Consider the following 23652-nt stretch of genomic DNA (forward strand, 5'->3'; position numbering starts at 1 on the left):
CATCTGTTCGATATGTGCACAATACTTGACTCTGCCAGACCTGTATTAAGCTTAAAGTGCTGCAATGGAATCACAGACACTTAGCAGTCATGCATTAGCTCTCTGTAAACTAGACAACAGGTCATGCTGTCATGGTACTGTGAAGAGGGTATGTGTTCTGTTCCAACACTTCCTGTCTTAGAGTGACAGCACTGCTCCCCCAAAGATATAGTACAGTGAGTGTTGTCACCCTAGGAAAGGAAGTTAGTGTCAGTATAACCAGGTGAAAACAAAGGAAAAAAAAAAAGGCCAAAAAAAAGAAAAAAACAAATGCAGTCACCACATGTAAGGACTGGTATTGTGCAATATATATATTAAAAAAATATGCCCTTGTGTTTAGGCACACTTTATACATGAATCCATCAAATGAGAAGGCATTGGAAAAACTGGAATTAAGAAAACAAGAGGTGAATTAAAACTACTTTGCAAAACAACATTTCTGAAATTCAGCTGGTTAATACTTTTCTGTGGGCGAGTATTAGGGCAATAGACATTTGAGAAAGTAGTTCTACTTAAAACCATTACCTCTTTGTCATTCCAGTCATGGTAATATCGGACATGCTTCTTTTCATCTATTATCCAGGATTTGACTTTGCACATTATGTCCTACAGTAAATTAACAGAGAGACAAAAAAGTGAGAATAAGGAACACCTGAGAAAGAACACTCAAACACGACTACACATACGATCATTTCCCACAAACGTACGCACGATCGGAAATTCTGCTATCAAAAGTACTTTGGTCGGAAAATCATGTGTAAGCTCCATCGAACTTTTGCTGGTGGAATTTCGGCCAGCAAAAGATTGAGAGCATGTTCTTCTTCGGTTGGAAAAAGTTCCAATCGCACATTAGACACGCAAAATTCCAACGCATGCTCGGAAGCATTGAACTTAATTTTCTCGGCTCATCGTAGTGTTGTAAGTCACCATGTTCTTGATGTTTGAAAGTTAAGAGAACTTTTTTGTGACCGTGTGTATGCAAGCCAAGCTTGAGTGGAATTCCGTTAAAAACCATCCAAGTTTTTCTCAACGGAAAATCCACTCGTGTGTATGGGGCATTACGCTTGATAAAATATCAATCTAAAAAAGAACGCATTTGACAATAAAAACATTATCTAATTTTGCAAGATCTAGATTCAAAACCTTCTTTTATAGTTTGGATAGAGCGACAAGGGGTCAGAACCTATATCAGGTGAGGGAAAAGCCAAAATTCTGAGTTGTTACCAAAACAAGAATTGAGGGAAGATCTTCCAATGAGGACACTTGGACATACTGCGGTGACAAATGTCTCAGGGGGAATTTCCCTCCCTTTGGAGAGATTTCTCCCTTCCTGTTGTGTCTTCCAGACAAATGATAGGAATATCTCATTAACAGGATAGAGGTAAAAAAAATTGATAGGGCTTAAGTGAACCTTTTATAACATGTTACGTGTTACGAATGGACCAGCCCCAGCACCCCCCTGCTCCCCAATCTGACAGCTAACGGAGATAGTCTCTTCCCGCTAGCTGTCACAATAAAAAAAAAAGTGCTGAGCGAGTCACTCATTCACGGTGTCCCGTGAATGTAGAACGACAAGGTCCAGCAGCCATTGCGGCGCCGTGAGCACTATGGTAGTTCATTCATTCTTCCTGTCAAGCATTTATCAGCGTCCTCGTACCGGGCACGAAGAAGCTGATAAACGGATAGATCTGCAGGAGACGTGCATGGCACGAGCGATCTGCTGATCGCTGGTGCAATGATTTACATGCTCTTGCAAAAAAAAATAATAAATGCACAAATTTATTTACAAAAAAAAAATGTGCATTTAGTTATTTTTTAAAGTGAACTTAGCCTTTAACCATTCAAATTTCTATCAAATTAAAAAAATATATTTTAATAAACTTTAAACATGAACTCTACTCTAATCAAAAAAGTTTTCATAGTTTGTCAAAAAGTAGCATAGTCCACCTCTGAATTCGACCTATTCATTTGGTTTTGGTTTGCTTATTAGCAATCTTCTAAGGCTGGATTCACACTTCTGCATTCATCATGTTTATAGTTGCAATTTTAGATAGAAGATGTGTTTTGCTGCCTCAATGATTTAGTCTACAGTAGCTATCCAACTATGTGTGAATGGACCCTTATGTAGGTTAAACACTTCAGCTCCGGAAGGTTTTACCCCCTCATGACCAGGCAATTTTTTGATATTCAGCACTGCGCTACTTTAACTTGTAATTGCGCAGTTATAAATATTTTTTCACAGAATTAGAGTTTTCTTTTGGTGGTATTTGATCATCAACAGGTTTTTTATTTTTCATTATATTAATAAAAAAAGGCTGGGAAATGTGAAAAAAAATATATTGTTTACTTTCTGCTATAAAACATATCCCATAAAAAAAATTCTAATTTCTAAAATTTATTCTGATGAAAGTTCTTGGTAAAAAACAAAACACCCCCCCCCCCCAAACAATACATGCATATTGATTGGTTTACGTGAAAGTTATAGCACCTACGAACTATGTCATATATATTGGATTTTTTTTTTATACTACTAGTGGTGTTGAGCAGCAACTTGTAATGGGACTGAGACGTGCGGTGAGCAATCCGACACTGACCAGTGACACTAATACAGTGATCAGCGATAATACCATGTACTGTACCAATTACACTGGCTGGGAATGGGATAACATTTAGGACGATCAAGGGGTTAAATGTGTGTCTAACAATGTGTGCTATTTTTACTAAATATCCCTTTATTTCTCATCCCTTAGAAGGCATAAGAAACAGAGAGATCGTTCCCTATGTATGGAGCCCTATGTTGATTGTCAACATAGGCTCTTAGCTGTGATTAGACACAGCCAATTAATAAATCCCAGCCATGAATCATTTGCCAGGATCTGTTGACAGACATCCCGCTGTGTACAATCACAGCGAGTGTCGGCGGGTGAGGCACGAATGCGCACGCACTGAATCCGGAAGCAGGCTGCAACACAGTGGTGTACTGGTTAGCACTCTCACCTAGCAGTAAAAAGGGTAATAGTGTCACTGGTTCTCAATACCGGAAATACGATGACGCGTTTCGCCCCTCCTCCAGGGCGTCATCAAGGACATCCTTGATGACACCCTGGAGGAGGGGCGAAAAGCGTCAACGTATTTCCGGTCACACTAATTCCGGTTGCCGTGGAACGCACAGTGAATGTGCGGACCCGGAAACACGCTGATGCCTGTCTTATCCATACGTCTCATGAGGGATACATGATAGCAGCGCAGCTTGTGTATATATCGGCGGTACGTCCCATGCATGTTTTTTCTCTTTTACCTCGGTATATACATATTTTCTCTGGATTCCTGCGGATTTAGCCTCTTGATGTTCCATACATCAATTCCTTCAAAAATGTTAAAGCTCTCCTTGACCCCTGGACTGAAAAGCTGAGGGTCCAGCGGCTCTGGTGAGTGAGGTTACCAGAGGGGATCATCACCCCAAGGATTTGAGTCTTTTCAACACTGAAAACTTCACTAAGCACTTAGCACTTTATATTTGTTTAGTATGGCTATTTAAATACATTTTTGGTTTACTATGGCGTTATAGGATTAAGCACAACATATGTCATAGCACTTTATTCCGTTAGCGCAGTTTTTTCACTGTGTTATTCCTTAGAAGTAATGGCATCGCAAGTGTGTCCCGTGTTTTGCAGCCATTTGATTTTGCGTGGCAGAATTGTGGCAATTCCATCCACGATCTTGTGTGAATGCAGCCTTAACATCTCCAAACTAGACTTGAAGGATGCTTTAACTACTTCAGACCCGGAAGAATTTACCCCCTTCCTGACCAGAGCACTTTTTGCGTTTCGGCACTGCGTTGCTTTAACTGACAATTGCGCGGTCGTGCAACGTGGCTCCCAAACAAAATTGACATCCTTTTTTTCCCCACAAATAGAGCTTTTTGGTGGTATTTGATCACCCCTGCGGGTTTTATTTTTTGCGCTATAAACAAAAAAAAGTCACAATTTCGAAAAAACGCATTATTTTTTACTTTTTGCTATAAAAAATATCCCCCAAAAAATATATTTAAAAAAAATATTTTTTTTCCTCAGTTTAGGCCGATAGGTATTCTTCTACATATTTTTTTGGGGAAAAAAAAGTGTTTGATTTTTTTATCATGACTGCGACATTATGGTGGACACATTGGGCATTTTTGGGACCATTGTCATTTATACAGCAATCAGTGCTATCTATACAAATGCACTGATTCCTGTATAAATGACACTGGCAGTGAAGGGGTTAAACACTAGGTGGCAGTATAGGGGTTAAGTGTGTCCTAGGGGCGCGTTTCTAACTGTGTGGGGGGAGGGGGGTGCGGCCGCGTATGAAACGTCACTGATCTCTGCTCCGATCACACGGAGGAGAGAACAGTGACACTGTCACTAGGCAGAACGGGGAGATACTTACATGTTTACATTAGCATCTCCCTGTTCTTCCTCACTGTGAGGCGATCGCAGTTATCCCCGCAGCGATCGAGTCCGCGGGACCCGACTCATGGAGCTTGCCACCGGCAGCGCATGGTGCATGACTGCCTGTATGAGTACTTCTGCTGACGTATCTCGGCGTGAGGCGGTTGGCGAGTGGTTAAAGTGCTCAAAAAAACTGCTTGAAGTTGGCTAAAAGCTTTGCAAATGCTTTGTAAAAATTTGCTGCACACACTGCTCCTAAGGGTTAAGTCCACCTTTCTTACCATGTTACATGTCACACCCATATTTAGGGTAGAACATGGTGCCAAGCATTGTACACGTTGACAGAAAAAGATAAATCCACATGGAAAAGGCAAATTGTATGGAAACAAAAAATTAGCTTTAGTATGCCCTGTAAAGTAAATTTTTACAACTGTTCAAACTGTTTTATATTCATTGCCCTTGCCACCTAATTTTAAAGGATTCAAACAATAAGAATTAAAAAATGTGAAAAAAAAAAAATATGAACAAGTGAAAAAATTTCAACGGGAAAATCCACTAAAAACGTAAACAAATTCAATTTACCAAATGTTATGTTTCTCCTAGAATTATTATACGCATAAACAAACATTAAAATAGCAATAAACTGGCATTACAACACACAAAATGGTGCAGCATCAATACATAACGAAGAAACCCTCACACAGCTCTGCATGCAATAAACAAACACTTATTAACACGGCCTGTGAGGAGAATACGGGAACAATGAAAAGAAACCTTGATTCAATAGCTAAAGAAACAGATACAGAGATGATTATTGGCATGGAAAGCTCTGTGAAATGATGTCTGCTGTGCCAAACATCCCCTTTTATAATCCCCCCCCCTTTTTTTTGGCCAAAAATCATTTCCCTGCCCCCGTTCACCACCCAGTCTGCAAAAAGTGAGCCAAGCCAAAGCCTCCATTACACAATGGCAAGTGGCTTGCTCTGCTGACCCCCAACCAGCTGCATTCAGGCTTGGAACATCTCTCTCGGCAGGAAACCTAAAGGCCTTCTAGTTAGCAGGCTAGTGTGCATTCAGGAGTAGTAACTGCAGGAAAAGCCCGATGCGCTTTGTTTCTGTGGCCTTTATTCACAAAAAGATTAATCGTCTGTGAAATGGAAACTGCAAACAGCAAGTGACACAAAGTGATCCCTTCGAGTCTTCCCTGATCAGTTCTTGCCGTTGTACATCTCAAAGCTGCATGTGGTTAGGTCCTCTGTATAAGCAGATGTTAATCAAGAAGACTGCTCTGAGGGGTCAAGCTAGACCCCTCGGAAAGATAGCATATTTATTGTGTGAGGTTAGCTTTTGTTGGGAAAAAAAAAATCAGGTTAGACATTCCTTATTCTTACAGCAAAGAATGAAGGGTCTTGTTTATTTTATTTACAAATTTTTAAATGTCTGTACAGTTGTCCTTAACAGTTAATCAGAACCCCCCTACAGTACAGAATATTGCTAAAGGCCCGTTTGTGTTTCCTACATTAAGATTCATAAGGCCCAATCAGGTTGCTGCATACAAAATTTCAGGATTTCAAGGTAAATTTCAAGACTAAAGATAACGCTTTATTCATTATACTCAGGAATTAAATTTTTTTTTTTTCATTTTGATAGGTAAAATTAAAATGTTCATAGGATTGTTTTGTACTGACAAATGCAGCGAGAAGCTGAAGCTCTAGTTTCTTTTTCTGATTTTCCGATTTATCTCTACCTGCTTTGAAGAAAAAAAAAAGTCTGCCATTTACAAAGTTCAACAGCTCAAGGTAAAATTTAAACAAATGAGCTAGAGCAGTTACTAACCATTTCTCTTCTCATCCATATTTATTTATAGAATGTATACATAAATAGCAAAAAACAAAACAAAACAAAAAACAGACAAAATAGAAAAATGATAAATAATAATAAAAAAACTATTAAACTGACAAAAAACGTTCCATCCCGCCCCCATTGAAATGATCAAATGTGATGCTTGGGAGTAAGGCAGTTTAGAGTTGCAAAAGTCTGTAATTACATGTAAGAATCTCAAATTTTTGGTAAACCTCTGTGGGAGAAGTCCAATTCTACCTTATATTAATTTTGGGAAATTAAGTTAATAGCAACGTGTATGCTTCCCCTGTAAGCTAAATTTCAGAAACCTGAGTATTCATGGGGAGGCATCATCTCACTTGTCATTCTTTGCAAAAATTGGGAGTCTATGTCCAGGTATCTGACTGGTAAAGATGGACAGCAATGTCATCTGCCTTTCCTTCAGCTTTGACACACATATTGAATTAAGCCCAGTGCAGCAGAGAATAGCAACAATTAAAGCGGACCTTGCATCAAAATACAAGCAACTGCTATTTAGTAGCAAACTGACACACGACTGACAAAAAACAAAACAAAAAAAAAAAAAACACAAAATGATTACTAGCCAAATGAAAAATGCTCATTAAAAACCAGACTTATGGCCCCACATATCTAGAGCAGGAAAAATAAATAAAAGCATCTAAGGTTTTCTCTTTACTAGTGATTTCTTATTTTTGTTTTACCCGCCAAGTGTTTTTTTCTTTTTTCGAAACTAGCTACCAAAAAAGGTTCTTTGAATTTGGACAAAAGCCCACTTTAGGAAATATAGCCTTGACCAGAGTAAAATAATCTTAAATACAAAATAGTTGTTATTGGCAACTGCCCACTGTTGGTCCTTGCACTTCCCCAAAAAAAGTAAAAAAAATAAAAATAAAAAAAGGAGACACACTTAACTGAAAATAAGGTACAGTTGAAATGTCCATATCCATACTTTTCTTTTTTTTTTATACAAAAATGTTAAAAGATCTGGCAAGCAACATCTCTTTAAACTGTAATATTTCAGGGTACTTACCAAAGAATTTGTCTTTTTCTGTCACATCAAGAAATGTAAAGGGGGATAGAGGGGGGAAAAACATTTCCAATAGCATAGCTAATTTACTACACCCCAGGGATAGGGCTCCCCACAGATTTTAACAAGTAAGGGGGATTGCTAAAACTTTTTAATGAAATCCAACATGTTCTGCCTAAAAGAATAATCACTTTTACTCTCGCCGTTGCAAATTTTCACTCACAAAAAAATGTTTAAAAGTGGCTAATGTAACACCGTTTCCTGCAAGGAGGAGATCAAAGTGCTATATTACAAATGCATTATGATTAAAAAAGCACTGTGCAGCCTTGCTATTAAATGTTCTTTAAACCCTAAAAGGCTTCCCATAGATCTCCCTTGGCACTGCATATACAACCTTTGACAAGTAATGTAGACCATTTTTATTCATTGCCTAAAATTGTAGGCAATTATGTGCGTCATACTGGCCACCTGCAAACTCTGAATGCCTACTCTGGTTGTCAGTTCAAGGAAGGGAAAAAAAAACCCTAATGTCGCAGGGGATTAATCTATGAAGAGAGTCCTCCTTAATAGCTTCAGCAGGTGAAATGGCCCAGCTGGTTACTGTGATGAGTGGCCAGAAGCAGCTTATGTACAGACATGCAACAAGACTTCACATAAGGTTAAAAAAAAAAAAAAAAAATGATTAAAAAAAAAAAAAAAAAAAAAAGATAATAAAAGTCACGTGAACAGACTGCTTTGCTTGATCTGTGTTGGCAAACTAACCCCGCAATTGCAAAAAAAAAGTTAAAATAAGTGCCTGATATATAGGAAATAAATCCATTCAAATATCAGACTTCCAGCCAAAGCAGCCACACAGGGGCCAAAAAAAAAAAAATCTCTCTCCTCGTTTTTTTAAGCTAGTTTACAATAGTGAAGCTGTTGCTGAGAGTAACCAAATTTCACTGTTCAGACTTGGGAGAAGAAAAAATAAATAAAAAAATAATAAAAAAAAAGCTCTAAATCAACTGCCGTCAAAGAATAAAAAAAAAAAAAAAAAAAAAAAAAAAAAAAACTATTTTGAAAGCCCAGTAGCTACACTACTGTAACTAAAACTAGGATCCAGGTAGCTTACTGCTAATTTTAATTTGAGACTCTTATTGCTGTCAGGAAAGTATGTTTCTAAAGGCCCCTGCTAGGTTACAGACACAACTGTTTGGCTGTTGTATTCTGTATTTTTTTTTCTTACAGAAATTTAAAAGTGGCCTGGCATCAAACATTTATATTCATGTTAAACCCGAAACAAACATTTTTAATATATTGCAGTTTTATCAATCCTTAAGTGTGGTGGCTGCATTAGTTGTTTTTTTATTTTATTTTTTTTATTTTTTTTATTTTTGGGGGGGGGGGGGGGGGGGGTTGTCTGGGAACCTAACCACTAACAGACCTCCTGCATTAGAGTGCCTCCACTTTAGATAGTAGCATTATTATTTGGGAGGGGGGAGTGTTAGATGGACTAGCAGATTGAGATACTCTAACAAACTGAAACCAAAAACTCCAGCTAACACTTCAGTTACAAAAGCAGTTACAGCAACAGTTTTTTCTTTCTTTGGCAATAATAGTTTTACATGAACAAATAAAAGCTGACCACTGCAAGCACCCCTGTCAGTGGTAAATAGTTTACTCATGACTCTTAATTGATACATCTGCATGATAACTTGTTCCGTTTGAAAAAGACTTACTGGCTAAATCACCATATGAAAAAAAAAGCCTAAAAAGAAAATAAATGCAGTGATTACATCTAAAAATTGGTAAGCTGCAATAAATATTTGTTTTTGGGTTTAATATTACTTTAAGTGCATGCATTATCCTACACTCTCTACAGCAGGCCATAGACTATGCAATTTTATTTCCTTCCACCAATGTGCTATTGTGTTCTGCAGGCAGACTTAAAGCTGCCAGCAGCGATCACATGAAAAAAAATAATAATAATCTGACAGGCTGGTTGTACTGAAGTCGATCAATGAATCGACATCAGTACAACCAGTGTTCCCATTGATGGATCAAATCTCGGCCGGTTCCTACTGAACTGGTAGAGCTTCAATCCATCTATGACTGGTTTAGCTCACATCTTCAATCTCGCCCTCTTTTCTTGCATCTTTCCCAACTATCTAAAACATGCACTAGTCGCCCCATACGTACAAAAAAGGCCTAGTTGGATCCCACAATTCGTAAGAACCTACATCCCATCTCCTTGCTTCCCTTTTCCTCCAAACTCCATGAATGCCATCTGGATGCTTCCGCCAAGATACAGCTTCCTTTACTCAGAGAATTGCACCCAAGAGCTAGATGACACTAGCTTAGGTGCAAACTGGAACTTTCTTTGTAAATTCACACAGAATTTTTACCACACACAATCAGATAAGAGCTTGATCACATTATCCTAAACAATGCAAATGTTAAACAGTAATATCATCAGTACATCTAATGCAGTGCTAACAAACATCCCACAGTGGTTCGGTGACACGGTAAAGTGGACACTATACTAATCACATCTCCACAAGGATTAGCAGACAGACAGAAACAATAGGTGATAGTATATAACTTTATGATTAGATTTTTGATGACTAAAATCAGTTTTAGTCTACTAAAATATACTGGAGATTTTAGTTGAATAAAACGTAGGACGTTTTAGTCGACTAAAATACAACTAAAACTAAAACAATTGCAGAAGACTAAAATGGGACTAAAATTAAAATGCCATTTTGGTCCTAAGACTAAAACTAAATAGAAATTTGCTGCCAAAATGAACACTGATGCTAAGTTCTCTATGCAAACTGAAGAACCGAACATTGTACGTCATGATTCTTTCCCCCCCCCGCCCCCCCAAGGAAAAAGGTTTACACTCACTGTACCTGAGCCCTCTCCCAATGTACAGTTTTTCCAGCATACTGGGCTTATAGCACCATATTTCCCAAAGTTTAGCATAAGAAACATCTTCATGTTGGCTATCACACACCAGTGATAGAACAGTGATGGTATGTAGAATTCTTCAATAGCTGAAGAATGGTTCAATACTGTAAAACAGGTGTAAGCAGATTCATGGCTACAGATAGTAACAAAAAGGTTTCCAGATCACCTAAATCGTTAGCTTTGGTACTTTTCTGATGTTTGAAAACATGCGGTTAAGGCTTTATCTAATTCTGCTTTACCTAATGTGTTAGAAAGAGATCCAATGTACAAACCCAATTCCCAAAAAGTTGGGACACTGTGTAAAATATACATGAAATCAGAATGCAATGATTTGCAAATCTCAGATCCTAATTTTATTCACAAAAGAAAGCAGATGTTTAACCTGAGAAAATGTACCACATTAATTTTGAAATTGATGGCAGCAACACGCCTCAAAAAAGTTGGGACAGGGCCATGTTAGCCAGATTGTAGCATCCCCTATTAACACTGTTTTGGGAGAGGAATGTTGTCCCATTCTTGCCTGATATAGGATTCTAACTGCTCAACAGTCCTAGGTCGTCTCATTTTTCGCTACAAGATTTGCCAAATATTTTCAATTAGTTAAATGTCTGGACTGCAGGCAGGCCAGTTATGTACCTAGATTTTTCTACTACGTAGTAATGCTGCTGTCAGATGCAGTATGGGGGTTTAGCGTTGTCCTGCTGAAATATGCAATGCCTCCCCTGAAAAAGACATTGTCTGTATGGGAGCATATGCTGCTCTAAAACCTGGATATACAGTGTCTTGAAAAAGTATTCATATCCCTTGACATTTCCACATTTTGTCATGTTACAACCAAAAATGTAAATGTATTTTATCGGGTTTTATGTGATAGACCAACACAAGTGTGTTCAGGGTGATGTGCAGTGTTAGTTTTCAGCCACACATAGTGTTTTGCTTTTAAGCCAAAAAGTTACATTTTGGTCTCATCTGACCAGAGCACCTTCTTCCACATGTTTGCCTTGTCCCCATGGCTTGCAAACTCCAAGCGGGATGTGTTATAGCTTTCTTTCAACAATGGCTTTCTTCTTGTCACTCTTCCATAAAGGCCGGATTTGTGGAGTGCACGACTAAGTTGCGCTGTGGACAGATTTCCCCCACCTGAGCTGTGGATCTCTGCAGCTCCTTCAGAGTTACCATGGGTCTCTAGGCTGCTTCTCTGATTAATGCTCTCCTTGCCCGGCCTGTCAGTTTAGGTGTATGGCCATGTCTTGGTAGGTTTGCAGTTGTGCCATACTGTCTTCATTTTCAGATGATGGATTGAACAGTGCTCCGTGAGATGTTCAAAGTTTGGGATTTTTTTTTTTTTTTTAATAACCTAACCCTGCTTTAAACTTCTCCACAATTTTATGCCTGACCTATCTGGTGTGTTCCCTGGCTTTCATGATGCCGTTAGTTCACTAAGGCTTCACAGAAAAGCTGTATTTATACTGATATTAAATTACGTCTGAAGTCTGAAGTCAAATTGGTTGCAGTAGATTTTAGTTAGGAGTATCAGAGTAAAGGGGGCTAAATACAAATGCACGCCATACTTTTCACATATTTATAAAAAAAAAAAAAATGAAAACCATTTATCATTTTCCTTCCACTTCACAATGATGTGCCACTTTGTGTTGGTCTATCACATAAAATACATTTATGATTTTGGTTGCAACATGACAAAATGTCGAAATTATCAAGGGATATGAATACTTTTTCAAGGCACTGTATCTTTGAGCACCTTATTCCAGAAAGCTGCCCATTTCATACACATTAATACCATCAGAGATGCAGGGTTTTGAACTGATAACAAGCCAGAAGGTCCCTCTCCAATGCAGAACCCATGTTTGCCAAAAAGAATGTCAAATTTTGATTTGTCCGATCACAGAAGAGTTTTCACTTTGCAACAGACCATTTTAAATGAGCTTTGGCCCGAAAACGAGAGCAGCGTTTATGGACCACGTTCAGATATAGCTTCTTTCTTGCCTGATAGAGCATTAACTTGCATATTTGGATGGCACAGTGAACTGTATTCACAGACTGAATTTGGAAGTATTCCCGAGCCCATGCAGTAATGTCCATTACAGGATCATGCGTGTTTTTAATGCAGTGCCGTCTGAGGGCTCAAAGATCATGGGCATCCAAAATATTGCATTCTAGCCTTGTCCCTTGAAAGCCAAAGATTTCTCTAGATTCATTGAATCTTTTGATATTATGTACTATACATGATATATTTAAAGTCTTTGCAATTTTACATTAAGAAAACTATATTCTGAAATTGTTTGGCAATTTTTAGAGATGGCCTTTTACAGATTGGTGAACCTCTGCCCATCTTTACTTTGAGACACACCGACTCTCTAAAATGCTCTTTTTTATACCCAATTAGGTTACGGGCATGTTTTCAATTAACCTAATTAGTTGCAAAATGTTTTTTTCCAGCTCTTCCTTGCCAGCACCACTTACTTTTTGCTACACTACTTTTTTTTTGAGATGTGCTCCTACCATTAATATCAGAATTTTGTTTTCTTAAAATGGTGCCTTTTCTCTGTTTATGTTTTCTATTTTCAATTGTGAAAAAAAACTATGGGTTTATAAGATGTGAAAATCATTGCATTCAAACTTGGAATTTAGGTTGCATCTTTATGGCAGCACACAAGAAATCTGGGTACACCAGTGGTGGGAAGAGCATAATGTTAAGGAATTCCCATTGTTACCAAATGATGTATTTTGCTCCTTTTCCCTATTCATTACAAGCACTGTTGGAAGGTGCCTATTATGCATTGATTTGCGTGGTTTGTATTGGCAAAACTGTCAGTATATAATAAGGGTGTTAGTTGAGAAATGAATCTAAAATTCAATTTCTGGGTCAGCGAGGGGCACAGATGCTCATTTTAAAAAAATGCCTGTGTTTACAAAAAATGCATCAGTGTTTGGGATATGCACGAGTTGTAAATTATAGCCAACAATATTATAAAAAATAAGTTGTACGGTACTGTATTTCAGAACTAGGTTGTGTGTGTTTTTAGAACTTGTGTGTGAAACATGCAGGATGTCAGTTTAAAATACAAAGTTCAAAGGGGGAACATAGGATCTGCAGATTTTGGGTTCAAAGCTCCTCTTTAAAGATAATCCCTGCCCCCACCCCGAAACACACAAATGCATTCTAGATAATTACCCAATTTGATATTTTTTTTTAAATCATCCAAAAGCTCAATTTTCTTACCTGCATCCTCAATCAGGAAACAGGCTGGACCTGTTTTTTTTTCAGATTGCATTGGGATTCAGCTTAAAGGCATAGTTAAACTTTACCAAAAAAAATTACTGACAGATAAAAGGGGGTATGTAGATAAAAACAAACTATGCAGCTTTGAAAAAGATGAATAATGCACATGCTATTGGTCTAAGCCATTTACCTTATGAACCCTGACTGAAAAACTCCCAGAGATGGCTTCATCATGTACTGCCTTGCTGCTAGGACTTTGCTAAGAGAGTACCAGCTGTTACTGTTTACCTCCACTATCACAGGAGCAAGCTCTCAAACACTGAGCTTAGAGGTACTGCATCTTCCCTGTGAAGGTGGAGGTAAACCTTAACAGCTCTGTGCGACATAAAAAGAAGATCCAAACTTAGGGCATAGTCAACAAAGTACCATTATGATTTGAGAACCACAATAGTTTAACCCTCACTTTACACCTCTGCTTACAATCCAGCATACCGAGCATAAAAGGAGAAAACTAGGCTCATTTGGAAAAAAGACAAGAAAGAAGAAGAGGAGAGTGCGGGTGAAGGTGAGGGAAAGGAAGAAGCAAGACCACACGCAAAAAAACATCTCCCCTAAAATAGGTGGTTAGATGGCCCATAGAGGTTTATCAAAGTCATCAGGGAAATAGTGAGTAATCCAAGGCAACCAATCTTTTCCACATTTCTTAGCCTTGTTATGGAATACAGACACTAGTTTTTCATTCACCTAATACCATAACCTTTTTTTCTGGACTTTTATGACCGTCGGGGTGTCAGGCCACCAGGCTCGACCCATTAGTTTGGCCTCTATACAAATTAAAGATATGGATTCTTAGGGGTGCTATGACCAAAATACAGTGTAATTGATGGACTAGTCCCAAAACACATAATCCTTTGACATTTCCAAAATAAAAATAAACAAATGTACCCACTACTTCTCAGCCCCTAAAACAGAGGTCTAATGCAACCTGTTTGAATCTAGCCAGTTGTTGAGGTACCATGCACCAGTGAAGTAAATTTTTAGAATTTGCTTCAATTAATGTAGTATTAAGTGATCTGTGGGCTATTGTGTCCCAATTCTGGAACCATTGGTACAGCTCTAAAGAGCTACAAAGATCCCTCTCCCATAAGAAACATTAAACAACCGATGCTGGGAGTCATACTGCTAGATCACTAATAATATATATGGATGGCATATATGGAGGCATTTATTATTATACAGGATTTATATAGCGCCAACAGCACTTTACAACATTAGGGCAGACAGTACAATTACAATACACTTTAATACGGGGGGGGGGGGGGGGGACAGAGTCAAGTTATACAAAAGGGTAATAGCCGTGGGGGATGAGCTAAAGGAGAAATAGTGCAGTTGTTAGATGGAGGCAGGATAGGCTTCTCTGAAGAGGATCGCCTAAAAGTGGATAAATTTGGAGACAGTCTGACAGATTGGGGTAGAGAATTCCAGAGGATGGGCAAGGCTCAGGAGAAGTCCTGGAGGCGGATATGGGAGGTGGTGATGAGGGAGCTAGAAAGCAGGAGGTCTTGGGGGGAATGAAAAGGGAGATTAGGTTGGTATTTTGAGACTAGGCTAGTGATGTAGCTGGGGGCAGAGTTGTGGATGGCTTTGTAACTTAATGTTAGTATTTTGAATTTAATCCGTTGGGCAAGTGGCAGCCAATGGAGGGATTGGCAGAGAGGGGTAGCAGACACTGAGCGGTTTGTAATGTGAATGAGTCTGGCAGCAGCATTCATGATGGACTGAAGCGGGAATAGTCTAAAGGTAAGCCAATGAGGAGGGAGTTGCAGTAGTCAAGACGAGAGATAACCAGGGAGTGAATCAGGAGTTTTGTGGTTTCCTCAGTTAGAAAGGGACGTAGCTTGGAGATGTTGCGGAGGTTGAGGCGGCAAGCTTTGGAAAGTATCGGATATGGGGCCGAAAGGAGAGTTCAGAGTCCAGGATAACACCTAGAACCTTGGCATGTGGGGATGGGTGGATGGTTGTGCCATTGCTCATGACAGAGAAGTCAGGGGAAGAGGCACATGGGGGAGGAAATATTATAAGCTCTGTTTTTGACAAGTTGAGTTTGAGGAAGTGTTGTGACATCCATACAGATATGTCTGTTAGCAAGTTAGTGATGTGTGAGGAGACTAATGGAGTGAGTTGAGGGGTGGAGAGATAGATTTGTGTGTTGTCAGCGTAGAAATGATATTGAAAGCCATGAGAGGCTATCAGCTGACCCAGGGCAGAGGTGTAGATTGAAAATAAAAAAGGTCCAAGAACAGAACCTAGGGGAACCGCGACAGAGAAGGGAAGAGGAGTGGAGGAAGTAGAATTGTGACACTGAAGGTGCATTGGGATAGGTAGGATGAGAGCCACTGAACAGCACAGTCACGGAGACCAAGGAGTAAAGTTTTTTGAGGAGGAGGGGGTGGTCAACTGTGTCAAAGGCAGCTGAAAGATCCAGAAGTAGGAGTACAGAATAGTGTCCCTTGTTTTTTTGCAGTTAGTAAGTCATTTGTGAGTTTTAAAAGAGCAGTTTCTGTGGAGTGTTGAGGGCGAAATCCAGATTGAAGGGGATCAAGAATGTTATTCTTAATGAGGTGGTCACTCGGCTGTAAACCAGGCGTTCAAGGAGTTTAGAGGAAAAGGGGAGCAAGGAGATAGGGCATAGGTTGTTAAGATTGGTAGGATCCAAGGATGGCTTTTTAAGTATGGGGTGACCAGTGCATGTTTTAGAGCATTGGGGAAAATGCCAGAGGTGAGAGAGAGATTGAAGATGTGGGTTAAAGAGTATAGGATAGAGTCAGAGGGCAAACGTAGTGTTTGAGAGGGAATAGGGTCCAGGGGGCAGGTGGGCGTTAGAAAGGAGCTTAGCAAATTTGTCTGTCCTGGCAGATTTGAATAAGGGGAGTGTCAATTGTATTTGTTGATATGGTATTTTAACTGAGGGAGATACCTGTAGAGTGGAGATTTCATCACGGATTGTATCAATCTTGTTTTTGAAGTGATTAGCAATTTTACTGGGCAGTGAGTGAGTCAGTGGGTGGAGGCTGTGGAGGACAAAGTAGAGAGTTGAAGGTAGAGAAAAGTTTCCTGGGACTGGACGAGAAGGTGTTAATAAGAGTTGTAAAATAGGTCTGCTTGGCAGTGTGGAGGAAAGAATAGTATTTCTGGATGGCAGATTTGTATTGAAGTCTTTGAGAGACTTAGTCTTGTGCCACAGACGCTCAAGAGCGCGACTACATTTTTTGAGAAGTTTAGTGCCATGTTTGCCAGGGTTGTAGGGCTCGAGGCCTGATTCTGCGTGTAGTGAGGGGAGCCAGCTTGTCCAGGGTGGAGGACAGGGATTTATTGTAGATGGAAGTGGCTTGGTTGGTGGAGGACAGGGGAGAGATTTGTCATAGAGGTGGTCAGTAGCAGAATAGAGGAGAGAAGGGTTGAAGCTGCAAAAATTTCTACAGGTGATGGTTAGGCGATTGGAGGTAAAGGTGGTGGAAGACCGTGAGAGAGAAAAACTAATAAGGTGGTGATCGGAGAGGGGAAAAGGATTGTTTGAGAAGTTGCATGGAGCGCATAGGTAGGCAAATACAAGATCAAGGGTGTTGCCAGCAGAGTAGAAGCCTGTACCCATTGCTTCAGGTCAAATGAAGAGGTTAGACTAAGTAGTTTAGAAGCAGCAGGAGTGTTTGTATTAACAGGTATGTTGAAATCACAGAGGATTGTGGGAATTTCCGAAGAGGGTAGCCAGGCAGAAAACTCATCAAGGAAAGTCGATAATGGTCCAGGGGGGCATTAGACCACAGCAATTCTTAGGGAAGTTGGAGAGAATAGATGTATACAGTGAGCTTCAAATGATGAGAGGGAAAGAGGGAGGGGAGTGAATAACCTAGAAGGTGCATTGGGGGGATAGGAGGAATCCCACTCCACCTCCCTTGCGTCCATTAGGCCTAGGGGAGTGGGTCCAGTGAAGGCCACCCTGGGAGAGGGAAGCAGGAGAAGGGGTGTCAGATTTGTGGAACCATGTTTCGGTGAGAGCAAGTAGATTAAAGGATTTAGTGACAAAGAGGTCATGAACAGCGGTGAGTTTGTTGCAGACAGAGAAAGCATTCCAGAGGGCGCAGGAGAGGGGGAGGCTGGCGTTGGTAAGAAGAGGAATGGAGACTAAATTGTGTAGATTGTGACTACTGCCAGAGGGCATAGGGTGATGGTGATAAGTGTGTTGGGTATAATTAACAAAGGGAGGCCCAGGGGTTTGGGGAAATATCTGCAGCGGTTAGGAGAAGCAGAAAAGTAAGGGAGGTAAATATGAGAATACGATTTGTGTGAGGGGACATGCTTCAGTATCTTGGGAGGTTTGATAGCAAGTGGGCTTAGAGTTAGAAAGAGGTGATGAGTGCAGGAGAGGGGAGAAGTGAGGGTGATATGTATATTGTGGGGTGGAGAAGAAGGGTGAAGAAAAGTGAGTTTGAGGAGAGAGGCTGTAATTGTGAAAAGGAGGAGAGGTAAAGAGTGCATGTTTCAGCAAGGAAAGCAAGATATATGTTTAAAAAAGGTTCAGGTCTGCAGAGATTCAGGTCAGCTTTTGTTCATATAGTTTAAAAAACTGCTATAACTGTATAAAACAAGTGGTTTTGGAGTTGGGCCTCTGTACTTTAGGCTGTTCTCAGTACTAAAAAGGCGCCTGCTTAAACCAGGCTCCAAGAACCCAGAGCTAATGTGATGATTAGAAGATGGTTAGATTGTTAAACTGAACCTAAAGCACCAAAACACTTTGCGCTCCGTATAAAGCCCAGTACTGTTCTCAGTAACTGCACATTAGGTATATTTTCAGTGTAAGCAGAAAGGGGTTTCAAGAATATTCATCTGCTCCGATATACTCAGCTCCTGACATTCACGTTAGACAGCTTCACCGGCCAAAGGCACACTTGGTGCTGTGTATGCCTACTACTTTTTAAAAAGAAACGAATAGCTGAAAATTATACAGGTGTCAAGGTATGAGAGACAATACAACAAATATTTGCCATCAAAACCCGTCAATGTTATTTGTGTACACAATCTACCAATGAATATGATACATCTAGCAAACATCTAGTAAACAACCACACTAACCTACATCGCAATAATGGAACTTTAAATGTGTTTTCAGGAAAACATAAAAGGCTACCATGAATACCAAAAACAGTTAAATATAAAAAAGGTAAATTTTTATTTTACACATACGTCAAAACAAAAACAAAAAAAAGCCAAGTGTAGGACACTATCTTTCTTGCCATTTTTTCCTTTCTTAGAGCCATCAGTCCAACTTATTGGCATGGGAGGATTAATACCTTCTGGAACTGCACCAGAGTTCATGCACACAGAACGTAAAAAAAAAACAAAAAAAAAAACATTTAAACATTTTTTCTTTCTGCCTCTGAATGCCCCTCTACGTTAGCTTATATGTCCTTGTAGGAGTGCTTAGAGGCAGGACAAAAAAAACCCCCAAGGCCAGTGCGGTCAGGAAAGGAACATTTTGCCCAAAAAAACGGATATGCTGAACGTGTATAAACACATTTAAACGTGCTTAAGCACCTAAATGTGTTTACAAAACGCAGCTTTAGGCAAGTTAACAATGCTGTCCTGCAAAATGTCCTGTGTGCACAATACCCAAATGTGAAGGACAGACAGGTTATCTCAGTAATATCTACATGCTGGGGTGATGCACGATAAAAAATTTGTAAGCATTATTTGAATATTTTTCATATGTTTATATTACCATAGTCTTATACATAATTTTCAGAGCTGTATTTTGAAAATTAACGTTTCCAATTTATGGCCCAGTTCTGAAGCAGTAGAACAGTGTGTGGAGTGCTGTGTAAATTGACGGCACTATATGGGTACCTTAAATAGGGATAATTGTAGACACTCACTCAGGTTGAACTGGATGGACTGGTGTCTTTATTCATTATGTATGTATGTATGTAACAGTGAAACACTATTTTATATAAACATGTACAGTACCATATAGTCATGGAAAAAGTTTTGAGAAAGACAAATATAAATTTTCACAAAGTCTGCTGCTTCACTTTTTTTTTTTTCATCTTTTTGTCAGATGTTACTATGGTATACTGAAGTTTAATTACAAGCATTTCATAAGTGTCAAATGCTTTTATTGACAACATTAAGTTTATGCAAAGAATCAACATTTGCAGTGTTGACTCTCATTTTTCAAGAAATCTACACTTCGCCCTAGCATGCTCTCAATCAACTTTTGGGCCACATCCTGACTGATGGCAGCCTATTTTTGCATAATCAATGCTTGGAGTTTGTCAATTTGTGTTTTTTTTTTGTTCACCCTCCTCAAGGATTGACCACAAGTTCTCAATGGGATTAAAGCCTGGGGAGTTTCCTAACCATGGACCAAAAATGTTCATGTTTTGTTCCCCAAGCCACTTCGTTATCACTTTTGCCGTATGGCAAGATGCACCATCATGCTGGAAAAGTCATTGTTCCTCACCAAACTGTTCTTGGATGGTTGGGAGATTTTGCTCTCAGAGGATGTTTTTGTACCATTCTTGATTAATGGCTGTGTCCTTAGGTAAAAACTCTGAGAAGCAACCCCACACATGAATGGTCTCAGGATGCTATAATGATGGTAGCGCTCACCCTTTTCTTCTCTGGACAAGGTTTTTTCCCAGATACCTCAAACAATCGGAAAGATTTGTCATAAAAAGTGACTTTAGCCTAGTCAGCAGTCCAATCCTTGTACCTTTTGCAGACTGTCTGTCCCTGATGTTTTTCTTAGAGAGAAGTGGCTTTTTTGCTGCCTGCCCTTCTTGACACCAGGCCATCCTCCAAGCGTCTTTGCTTTACAGATGCACTCACGCTTGCCTGCTGCCATTCCTGAGAAAGCTCTGCACTGGTGGTGCCCCGATCCCACAGCTGAATTAAGTGTTAGAGACTGTCCTGGGCGCTTGCTGGACTTTCTTGGGTGCCCTGAAGCCTTCTTCACAAAACACAGTGCAAATGTTTTTTATGGGATTAAGTTCATTTTCATGACAGAGGGATGTTGCATTTAAATTCACCTGATCACTCTTCATAACTTGCTGAAGTATATGCAAATTGCCATCATAAAAACTGAGGCAGCAGACTTTGAAAATGTATATTTGTGTCATTCTCAAAAATTTGGCCATGACTGTAGATACTATATGTGTGTGTACATACTCATAAGTATGTGCAGTATGTAACTTACAAAACCCAAGTACCAACTCATGTACATTTTTATAGACGTGTAATCTGATATGAAGCAGATTTTTTATGATGTATAAAAAAAATTACCTTTTTATTCAAATGTTTTTGGTGTTCGTGGTAGCCTTTTGGTTTCTTTGAAGCACATTTAAAGTCCCTTTATTGCAATGTACAGTAGGTCTGTTCTATGGAAAGTTACTTTCAGAAAAAGATATTCATGGATCTTTTAGATTTGTTTAAACGAGATTCAACTATTTTGAGTTTAGTTTGATATACTTAAAACAAGGCTTTGTATTGTACCTGCCACATTTTGGGCAATTTGAGGTACTTCTATAACTCCAAATATATTGTACATTCATCAGTCCCCGCCCACAAGAAGCTTACAATCTAGGGTCCCAACTCACATTCATACATACACATACTAGGGCCAATTTATACAGGAGACAATTTACTAGCATTTCTTTAGGAAGAAACCCACGCAGCCACAGGGAGAACATGCAAAGCAATTCTAACCTATCCAAGCCATTTGAGCTGATGACTAGTGCTGTCAGGCAGAAGTGTTAACCACTAAGCCATTGTGCTGCCCAATGACAATGACGCATCATTTTTTATTTTTTATGTTACTAATTCAATGTTTATTTTGTTTAATGTTAAATAAGGACAAAAGTTGCACATTTACCAAACAGCCTTCCATCAAAAATAAATAAAAAAACACCAGGAGAACATTCTGTAATAAAAACACTTTGAAAACCTATTAAATGTGTATATTGCTATAAATATTCACCTAGTTGACACTGAACAATCTGAGGCATCAACAGGATAACCTTAAATAGTGATCTGAACATTACATTGAGAGCAGACTTGTGGGAGCTCTTTCATTAGCTCATCATGGTGACCTGAAGGTGGAAGTGGAGAAAGCATCTTATCTCTAATGACTTTAAGTACGAGTGGCCTTTGACCAGTGATCACATTAAAACACACAAAGAATAATGAACTTCTTATGCATTTCAGGTCTTAACAGTTTACAGAATTCGCTAAAGAGTGAGAGATTGTACATGTATAGAGTGTGTCATTTCCACACAGTCAACTTGATATCAGTCTAGTACTGATGTTACCAAAGGTGGAGTTAAAGTTAGGTGGGTAACCCCTTAAAGGAACAAAATGGGTTAATGCAATTGTATGCAAATATGGGCATCAATAACACCAGGGATAAAATATATGATCTAAATAATGCAAAGACATCCCGGGACTGGTTGCATGCTAATTTTTTTGCCAGGAATCATACTAAAGTAATATGTAGCTAGAGAAATAAAATATATAAATTCAGCTTGGGGTTGGTTCTTGAGGCCCTTTCCGACACAGTCATATAGGACAGGTATAGGATTTCTGGGTAACCCCTTTGAATCGTTATATATACTTCTTTGTCTTTGATCAATAAGATGTGTATCAAGAGTCTTTGTATACTTTAAGTAACATTGTCCTCCATTTTAGAGTTTGTACTTCCCTTATTCCTCCTGAAGCAGCACCCTGTGCAGAAAAACATGTTGAGGGCCTGTTGATTCATAGATCTTCCTGCATCTGTAACTTACATTTTGGATGTTGCTTATCAAGCATTGACGTCTCAGTAGGGTTAGAGGGGGGTTCATGACAAAGATGCCTTTTACTGAATGAGCTGTGTCCATTTTTAAGCTGAATATTGAAATAAACTTAGATATTTTATATCTGGATTGTTTTTCTGTCTCGAGGTACAGGGAAAAGCCATGATCTCTCACAGGACTTTTGTCCATAGATTGAGAAGATGTGGTACTCCTCATTTTAAAACATTTTTCTATTGGCACTCTCTTTAGATATATACATGTAGCTAGAAAAGAAATACACTTTATTATTAAAAGTATTGGGACACCTCCCTTTACACACACATGAACTTTAATGGCATCCCAGTCTTCGACTGTAGGGCTTAATACTGAGTTGGCCCACCCACAAGGTTTAGACGCGTGTCTATGGAAACGTTTGACCATTCTTCCAGAAGCGCATTGTGAGTACAGGCACTGATGTTGGATGAGAAGGCCTGGCTTGCAGTCTCTGCTCTAATTCATTCCAAAGGTGTTCTATTAGGTTGAGGTCAGGACTCACTCATTCATGTCTTTATGGACCTTGCTTTGCGCACTCGTGCACAGTTATGTTAGAGGAAGGGACAAAATTGGGAGCATGAAATTGTCCAAAAAGTTTTGGTATGCCAATGCTTTAAGAGTTCCCTTCACTGGAACAAAGTGGCCAAGTCCAACCCCTGAAAAACAAACCCAACACCATAATCCCCCCTCCCCCAAATGATTTGGACTAGTGCATAAAGCAAGGTCTATAAAGACATGGATCATCGAGCTTGGGATGGAGGAACTTGACTGATCGCATCTGATCCACTTTCAGACCCCATCTACCCCATTTGTGGCCCAATCCTGAAGTCCTGTAGAGGGGGTTCATGTGTGCTGTGGGTGATGTCGTCATTCTTTTTATATGGCGATGGATGTAGGATTATTGAAATTTTAGTACTTGAGCATTTTTATACATTTTCAATAAAGCTAATTTTGTAATTACTCGAAATGCGTTGGGTCCTTTTCCCGTACATGTAGCTTACATGTGTTGTGGAGTTTACGATTGTGATTGTCTCATATTGTCTTGCATTCTAGTTTATGTATACTGCATCCCATGTGCCATTGTTTGTATATTCATGTTAATGTATATTTCACATTTGCACTTTTCACTGAATTTTTTCTTATATGGTTTACCCTAAATAAATTCATATACGCATTTATACCCCAAGTAGCCCTTTTTTCCCCATTTAAAGTCCCATTCAAGAG

At 39.3% G+C, this 23652-nt stretch overlaps 1 protein-coding gene across 3 annotated transcripts in view; it reads right to left on the bottom strand.

The window, feature by feature from the left end:
* OLA1 (Obg like ATPase 1) overlaps nucleotides 1–23652 on the bottom strand; it is a 276573-nt gene that overhangs the window by 126678 nt on the left and 126243 nt on the right. For all 3 annotated transcript variants that reach the window (XM_077448032.1, XM_077448031.1, XM_077448030.1), the window contains exon 6: nucleotides 565–645. In XM_077448032.1, coding sequence (XP_077304158.1) covers nucleotides 565–645 — 81 coding nt within the window. The remainder of the gene's footprint in view (nucleotides 1–564; nucleotides 646–23652) is intronic.

The sequence above is a fragment of the Lithobates pipiens genome, unplaced genomic scaffold, assembly GCF_037356315.1.
Source record: "Lithobates pipiens isolate NorthernLeopardFrog02 unplaced genomic scaffold, aLitPip1_a1.2 Scaffold_22, whole genome shotgun sequence".
Lineage (NCBI taxonomy): Eukaryota > Metazoa > Chordata > Amphibia > Anura > Ranidae > Lithobates > Lithobates pipiens.